Genomic DNA, 8,658 nt, shown 5'->3' with positions numbered 1-8,658 from the left:
GAGCCGAGCCGAGCCGGGAGCGCGGCGCGGAGGAGGGGAGGGGCGGCGCGGCGCGGGGGGAGCGCGGCGCGGCGCGGCGGAGGGGGCGCGCAGGCACACGCGGCGGCGCGCAGCACCCCGCGCCCGGACTGCGAGCGGCGGCGAGGATGTGAGTGAGGAGCAGGCGGCGCCGCTCGCCACGCTGCTGCCGCCGCTGCCCCCGGGCCGCTCCCGCTCCGCCGGCGCTCGGGGAAGCCGCCGCCGCAGCCGGGACCGGACAGCTCCGTGCGGGTGTCCCTCTTTCGCTCCCGGCGCTGGATCAGCACGTACCGACGTGCGAGCTCGCGAGGCAGCCGCGGCGGGTGGAAGGTGACCCCCCCATCTTCCTCCGTGCACCTCCGCCTCCTCCCGGAGGAGGAGCAGCAGCAGCCGAGAGCTAGAGAGCGCAGGGAAACAGAAGCGGCTAGAAGGCGACCCCCACCCAGCCCCCCGGAGGAGCGGTAGAAGCGGATCCCAGCCCACCGGGGCGGCAGCGGCAGGACCAGGTAGAAGCAGCCCTCTCCGGCAGCAGGAGCGAGCTAAAAGCAGACGATCCCCCTGCTGAAAGGGGCAACAGGATCAGGTACGGAGAGCCCCCCCCTCTGCAGCCCGGGGGGGAAGACTGAGCCAGCCCCTACCCCGGCGGCAGCGGCAGCAGCTCCCCGGCCAGCAGCACCATGTCCGCCGCGCAGGTGTCGTCGTCCCGGAGACAGTCATGCTACCTGTGCGACCTGCCCCGCATGCCCTGGGCCATGATCTGGGACTTCACGGAGCCCGTCTGCCGGGGCTGCGTCAACTACGAGGGCGCCGACCGCATCGAGTTCGTGATCGAGACGGCCCGGCAGCTGAAGCGGGCGCACGGCTGCTTCCAGGACGGCCGCTCCCCGGGCCCCCCGCCGCCGGTCGGCGTCAAGGCAGTGCCGCTCTCCGCCAAAGAAGCGGCGGCGGCGGCGGCGGCGGCCCAGCAGCAGCTGAACCATGTGGACGCCTCCTCCAAGGCAGCCTCGGCGGGGCTGACCCAGTCCAGCCTGGACCGCTACGGGCTCAGCGCCGCCGCGGCGGAGCAGCGCAGCCGCTTCGAGTACCCGCCGCCGCCGGGCAGCCTGGGCAGCAGCCACGGCGCCCGCCTGCCCAACGGGCTGGGGGGGCCCAACGGCTTCCCCAAGCCGCCTGAGGACGGGCCGCCGGAGCTGAACCGGCAGAGCCCCAACTCCTCCTCCTCCTCGTCCTCCTCCCGCCGCGGGGCGCACGGGGGGCTGGTGTCCGGCCTGCCCCCGGGGGCCGCCGGCGCCCAGATGAACGTGCCCCCCAACCTGCTGCCGCAGACCTTGCTCAACGGGCCCGCCGCCTCCGGCGTGGCGCTGCCCCCGCCGCACGGGGGCCTGAGCGGCCGCGGCGGCGGGGGTCCCCCGGCTCCCTCCGCCTCCTCCCAAGGGGGCACCTGCGGCGGCGGCGGCGGCGCCGGCGGAGGCGGCGGTTCGTCCTCCGAGGCCTGCGGCAAGCGGCCGGGCTCGGTGTCCAGCAGCGACCAAGAGCGGGAGCTGAAAGAGAAGCAGCGCAACGCGGAGGCGCTGGCCGAGCTCAGCGAGAGCTTGCGGAACCGGGCCGAGGAGTGGGCCAGCAAGCCCAAGATCGTGCGGGACACGCTGCTCACTCTGGCCGGCTGCACCCCCTACGAGGTGCGCTTCAAGAAGGATCACGCCCTGCTGGGCCGCGTCTTTGCCTTCGACGCCGTCTCCAAGCCGGGAATGGACTATGAGCTGAAGCTCTTCATCGAGTACCCCAGCGGCTCCGGCACCGTCTTCTCCAGCGCCTCCGGCGTGGCCAAGCAGATGTACCAGGACTGCATGAAGGACTTCGGCCGCGGCCTCTCCTCGGGCTTCAAGTACCTGGAGTACGAGAAGAAGCACGGCTCCGGCGACTGGCGGCTCCTGGGGGACCTGCTGCCCGAGTCCGTGCGCTTCTTCAAGGAGCTGGTGGGCGCCGACATGCTGCCGCAGCCCTACCTGGACGCCAGCTGCCCCATGCTGCCCACGGCGCTGGTGAGTCTCCCGCGGCCGGGGGCCGGGGCCGGCGGGGCGCAGGGCACGGCCGCGGCCTCTAGGGGACCCGGCGGCGGCGGCGGCGGCGGCGGCGGGGCCATGCGCAAGAGGAAAGCCTCTCCCGAGCCCTCGGACTCGGCCGAGGGGGCTCTGAAGCTCAGCGACGAGCAGCAGCGGCAGCAGTGGATGGCCAGCCAGAGCGAAGCGCTCAAGCTCACCATGTCGGCCGGGGGCTTCGGGACGGTGCACGGCGGGGGCCCCCCGCCCCCGCCGCCGCCGCCCCTCGGGCCTCACTCCAACCGGACCACGCCGCCCGAGTCCGCCCCCCAGAACGGACAGTCCCCCATGGCCGCGCTCATGTCGGTGGCCGACACGCTGGGCAATGCCCACTCGCCCAAGGACGGCAGCTCGGTGCACTCCACCACGTCCACCCGCAGGAACAGCAGCAGCCCCGTGTCGCCCGCCTCGGTGCCGGGCCAGCGCCGCCTGGCCTCCCGCAACGGGGACATGAACCTGCAAGTGGCCCCTCCTCCCCCCAGCGCCCACCCCGCCATGGACCAAGTGCACCCCCAAAACATTCCGGACTCCCCCATGGCCAACAGCGGGCCCCTGTGCTGCACCATTTGCCACGAACGCTTGGAGGACACCCACTTTGTTCAGTGCCCCTCTGTGCCCAGCCACAAGTTCTGCTTCCCTTGTTCCAGAGAGAGCATCAAGGCCCAAGGGGCGACTGGCGAAGTCTACTGCCCCAGCGGAGAGAAATGCCCCCTAGTCGGTTCCAATGTGCCTTGGGCATTTATGCAGGGCGAGATCGCGACCATTTTAGCTGGGGACGTTAAAGTGAAAAAGGAGAGAGACCCTTGAGTAGGAAATCCAATCCCTTCAGACTCCTGAAGATGTAGAATTGTGAATATAACAAACTGCAAAAGTTAGTCTTATGTATAGACATTATTTTCGTCGTATGTTTCTATATTTTGAAACAAAGGTATGTACTCTTCTTCATTTGAAGGATAGAGCTGGTTTTTGTTAAACAGAATATAATATTGTTTGGTTACTACATAATACCTGTTCTCATTTCTTTGGCAGTGTGTTGGCTAGGTACAAAGTAATAGCCCTTAGCGATTACCTGCTGCTGGTGTGTATTTTTGTAAATGTATGCACTTCTCTGAAAGAAGAAGAAAAACACAAAAAAAAAGACAAAAAAAAATTTTTTTTGCCAAGGCCAGTGTTGATGCCTAAAAAATTGCTACAAAAATGGTGACAGCTTATGTTTTACAAGCCCTGAGTGTTAGTCTTTCACTTTATTTTTTTCGTTTTCGTTTTTTGTTTGCAAAACGGTGGGGTGGCTCTGGGGGGAGGGTGTTTTTTGTTGCAAGTTTGTAAGGAAAATGTTTCAGTTTGTTTCTATTGATCTGAACGTTTTTAATCTTCATGTGTTTTTTGTTTTTGCTTTTATTGATGCACGGATGCTTTTGAACAGTAGAGCAAAATGCTGTACATGAAAAACATGCTCTGTTTGTCCTTTATACATTTCTGTAGTTAACAGAACACTGTAATGTGCCTTGGAGCTTAGTAAATTGTAATAAATTCGATTGATATTAATACTTCTCGAGTAGCAAGTTTTATTTTTCTCAGAGCTTAGGCAGCATGCGCAAGCCATGTTGCCTTTTTAAAAGTCTCCATTATACCAAGAGCCTGCGGTTCGATGTGATAATTGTGGCACTTGTATGCACATTTTCACATATATGTGGTAAGATGATGATGTGGATGGTGTTATCAAACTTATCTAAATCTTGGCACTGTGCCTATTTACGTTTCACCTTTAATGTTGCAGTAACAGTTGCTGACTAAGCATTTTCTATTTACTGTTTCTGCATCTCATTTCCTCCTCCCTTCTCCCCCCCCTCAGCTCTCCAGCTGCAAACAGTGTTTGCAATACAGGATGCTTCCGTTGCCTGCGCAATTTAATAAGGCTTGAGATTTGAAACGAAGCCCTCTTTCACAAAAAAACCAGCATCACGTGGTTAATAATTTTAGTTGATTTTTAAGAGCGGTTGTCGAAGCTCAACGTTAGCCGTAGACTCTTGGTAAGGCAGGACTGTACTTGAGCACAGCACAAAAAAGGGTACTGGGAAATAACAGCTTCTACAGTTGGTGTTGCAGCCGGTGGGTAGCTACCCCATTTAGGCAATGACTTTTCATAACTGAGCTGGTGAACAGTTCAGGGGCTGTGTCGTGTTTTCAGGTGTGGAAGCTTCCTTAAAGCACTGAAGTGAAATGCTTTCCTTTTGGCAACAATCATATGTGATTCTTTGTATAATAAACTATTTTATGTGATGTTGGCATTTTCTGGAGATTGGGAAGCAGTGCAATACCTGCTAAGTGATCAACAGGCAAAGTAAATACACAGGCCTCACACTAGCTAGAAAATGCAAACAAACCTAATGTGAACTTTGTCCTTTCCAGTGAGGCAAATGGAGGAAAGATAGAAAACCCGAAACAAAAACAGCAGCACTGCAGAAATACTTTGCAGTTTGACCAGCAGAACACAGAGCTGTTCCAAATGCAACAGTGTCACTGGTTATGAGCTCTGAGTTTTATTGAATGTTAAGGATGCCCACCCCCCAAAACCCCATAGTTGTATAAAGCGGTACTTTTTAAAAGTCTGGATGGCATTTGGTGTCTGCTTGCTCTTAATAAGACATTTTTCATTTGTATTCCTGGTGGAAAGGATGGTAGAAGCCTTGAGACTATGTGCTTAGTGTGCCTACGGATCTTTGCTCTCTTGTATAGGTACATACTCCAGCTATTTTGCGTGTGTGTGTGGGTGGGTTATGTTTTGAGATTCAGTCTTTGGCATCGCTATATCTGTGATTTCAGACAATGACTTCGTGTATATATATGATTTTTTTCTGCCAAGTGATATATTGGTTCTTAAAAATCTCGGAACACACTGTTCTTATGTAAAGAATTGGAGGGAATAATGCAGAAAAAGAATGTTTTGAGTTAATTATTAGATCCAACCTATATGTTTTGAGTTAATTATTGGATACAGCCTATATGGTTTTTAGAGTATAGATTTGTACTGATCCTATTTTCAATTATTTCTAAGCATGCAGTTCCCACACAGCAGTTTATTTCTCAATCACGAGATAAGGGGACTAACATTGTGAGCTCATGACTGGCAGAGAAAAAAATCGTACACATGGATGAAATTCGAGCTTAAACCTAAGGAGGAGAGACATATGTGAATTGCAACTGCCATTAAAAGAGAAAAACTACTCGCTATTCAATGTCTAATTATATCACAGAAGCGTGAATACCCTGATTTATGTAAACAGAACCACTCCTGTAATCTTGAAATCAGTCATCAGTAGTTGGAGTTAGAAAGAGCCCTGTTTGGTGAATTTCTTTAATTGCAGAGCATTCTTGAAAAGCTCTTATCAGTCAGAATTTTGGAAACATAAGCCCACTTATGAGCCTCATCAATTTGATTTTTAGCAGGCAAAGGAAAGGTGAGGGGCAGTAGACATAGGTGGAAAATAAGCTTGAAGTGAAGTGTAATACTGCAGTTAATTAAAGTTAACCGTAGCTACGGGGCATTTGTTGTATGGAGGTTTTTTGTAACCATGTGACCTTTTCTTTTACTTCAGCTCATTAAGCAGCCAGTCTGGGCATATTAGCCAGCATTTCTTTGAACGCACTCCATAGGTTTTTCTCTTTCTGAAGATGCCCACAGCTGACAAACAAGCTGTAACCTTTTTTCGAGGAGGAGGAAAAGGGAGCTGCTGAGCGAGTCTCATGTACAGAGATTCAGCTGATTTCTGTATTTTACAGTAATGCTCCCCTCCCCCATATTTGCCAGTTATTTAAGGTAAAGCCCAATGTTTGCTTGAATAAATCGTGTAAGCGAATTTATTTGTCCAGGTGGTCATTTGTTGTGCTCTCATTCCTTCTTGTAATGGGGAAGTATTTAAATGGTTTATTTTCCCAAGGAGGGTTGTTTTTTTTTTTTTTTGTTCCAGTTAGATTATTCTCGACATTTCTTTTAATAGCCTTGTAGCCTATTTTCTAAGAAATGGGTTAGAACATGTGTGTCACTGGATGTTTGTTTTTTAAGCATTGGCAGTTCTGTGTGAGTTGGAGATGGAAGTGTTTGTGCAGTGAAGGGATGCTATGTCCCTTTGGGGGAAATACTACACAGTTCCATCAGGAGCTCGAGTTCACCATGCTAACTGCTGTCATTTAGTACAAACTGTTACCTTTTTTATTTGTTTAGCAATGCTGTGCATATGAGCATGCTCTTCCCCCCCCCTCCACTTTAACATTTGAGCTCCAAACTAGTCAGGACTAACATTGTTTTGAAACTGCAATCTCTTCAAATAGGCTGGCTGCCAGCATAGCTTTCCAGAGCTGCAGCAGTCACTGGAAAAAGGGTTGTCTGCTTCTTTACGTCTCTTGCGAGCTGAGTTTTTCTTCCCCTCAAGGGAAAGGGCTTTGTCTCCTCAGAGCTCTCAGGTTCCCAGCTTGCTATGCAGTAGTCGCTTTGCAGCTTCCCTCTTCCCTGGGTCTTGCCATTTTCTTTTTTTGTGGTATGCGGCCATTCTCCATTCATAGTAGGATGGTTTGTGTTGTGCGTTAGCAGCCTCTTTCTCTGCCAAAGTGACACATCCTGTAGATTTGCAGCAGAGTACTGAACTGTCACTGTAATGCTGACTCTTGTAAGGCTATTCTTGAAGCAGAACAGCTTCCCCCTTGGCGTTCAGCCATCAGAATCCATTACAGCATGCATTTTCTACCCAAAACATAGCTCTGTACCTACATAGTTGTCCTTACAACCATCCCCTGGAAGACGCAGAGGGCATAGTTATACCCTCCTGTATAGAAATAGGCACTGCTGGGTTTATTTTCAAAGTGTCTGAAAACCATGTACTGAGCTTTTGTTGTTTCAGCCCCTGCCTTAAAACCTGTAATGCAGACTGGGAAGGGGAATGCCTCTGCTGATGGGGTGATGTGAAAAGAACTGCAGACAAGGTCTTTTCCCTGGTGTATGTCTTAAAAGAAGGATTAGGTGTGTGTGCACTGAGTGAGGCTACTACTGGGCTCCTCTGATGAGCCAGCCGAACATCTCCTTCTCCACGTGTTCGCCACAGGGCAGCCCAGCCCCGTGCTGCCGGCCCTGACTGGGAGGCTCTGCGGGAACCCAGCTCTTCTCCCTGGGAACGGGCTCGCCTACCTCCGTGAGAAGAAACACGGGAGATTACGTGTCATTTCAAGTTTCTGACAGCAAACCCACTCTCTTTCAGCCATTCAGGGAACTGTAGAGTGAAAAGCAGAAGGGAGCAGTTAGACATGTGAATGGGAGGGGGAGGATGCTCATCACCAGTCTGTCCGGCCAGTACAGTCTCTGACTGGTTGGACTGGCTGAGCTACTTGGGGCTAGGTAGGTTCAAGATTGCGCAGTCTGACTACTGTGCTTGGCTCGACGAAATGAACCTTGCTGGTATCAGTGTGCATTGCCGACACTGGCTGCAGCTACCCTGGAGTGTCCTTCCTCTCTCCCCCCTCGCTGACACACAGTCACACAGCCCTGCCTGCTGCTGCGCTGAGATTGCATTCCCCTCGCTGCTGTGTGCCTTGCCTTCCCGATGCGCCCTTGTAAGGTTGTTTGGAGGCGGTGGGAGCAGGGGTGGAGGTGAGGCAGGTCAAGCTTCTTAGGTTTCAGCTGATTTGGCATCCGCTCACAGCCCTCCCCCCGTAGCCCTGCGCGGCCATATGCACTCGCTGCTGCTTTTATGACCCTTTGCAAAGAAACCTCAAAGATGTGAGCTGCTGTCGAATAGCGACTTATTTTCAGGAAAACACCCCCTTCCCACACCGATCAACTTTAACAGCGAGAAGGCTGGGTTTTTATCTTGTCCCCAAAGAGAGCTATAATGGGGAGCTGCCACTTTCTCTCTCCGGCTGACACTGCTCTCCCAGCAGTACCGGGTGTGCAGGGCGACCGGCTCCCCCGAGCCTGCTTCACTGGGGTATTTTCCTCTCTTTTTTGGCCAGCGCAAACGCCCTTTGCTTTGTTCAGTGCTCTGCGAGTGGAGGCCGAGCCTGGCAAACCCCACCGCAGCACGGAGCGGCTTGGCACGGCTGCGGCGTGGCAGCTCAGGCAGGGACTGGGAGGCGGCGAACCGAACCGGGCTGAACCGAACCGGGCTGGGCCGGGCCGGGGAGGGGGCACCGGGCCACCACGGCATGTAATTGCCGCTGGCCTGGGCCCGGCCTAGACGGCCATGTGATCCCCCGCCTGCCTGCCCGCCTGCCTGCCTCTGCGCAGGGGATGGGAATGGGGACATGAAACATGTCTGTGCAGCTTCAAGGAGCCGAGCAGAATTCCCCGCTGTCATCATCCTCCTCCCCCTCCCTCCCTACAGGCTGCCAGACGGGAGGGCTGATTACAGCTCCGCTATTGTTCAAGTAACCTACAAATGGATTTGCATGGAGGCAGGTTGGGAGGGGCAGAGGGGTGGGATTTATTAGCAGCAGCTAAATTCGTCGGGATTACTATTAGGCTGAGAGCTTCTCAATGGGAATGATCCCTGGG

The 8,658-nt window shown here is 54.1% G+C and overlaps 1 protein-coding gene across 2 annotated transcripts; it reads left to right on the top strand.

Annotated features, from left to right (window-relative positions):
• Window positions 1–460: 460 nt before the first annotated feature.
• IRF2BPL (interferon regulatory factor 2 binding protein like) lies at window positions 461–3,664 on the top strand. 2 transcript variants are annotated; one of them, XM_072863965.1, is made up of 2 exons: window positions 461–601; window positions 711–3,664. In XM_072863965.1, the coding sequence occupies exon 2, from the start codon at window positions 759–761 to the stop codon at window positions 2,922–2,924; it is 2,166 nt and encodes a 721-aa protein (XP_072720066.1). In that variant the 5' UTR covers window positions 461–601; window positions 711–758; the 3' UTR covers window positions 2,925–3,664. The 2 variants fall into 2 exon arrangements, with proteins under 2 accessions (XP_072720066.1, XP_072720065.1); XM_072863964.1 differs by having other exon boundaries at window positions 593–3,664.
• The last annotated feature ends 4,994 nt before the right edge of the window (window positions 3,665–8,658 follow it).

The sequence above is a fragment of the Ciconia boyciana genome, chromosome 6 (assembly GCF_034638445.1).
Source record: "Ciconia boyciana chromosome 6, ASM3463844v1, whole genome shotgun sequence".
Taxonomy (NCBI): Eukaryota; Metazoa; Chordata; class Aves; order Ciconiiformes; family Ciconiidae; genus Ciconia; species Ciconia boyciana.
This window is presented reverse-complemented; position numbering and strand designations above follow the sequence as displayed.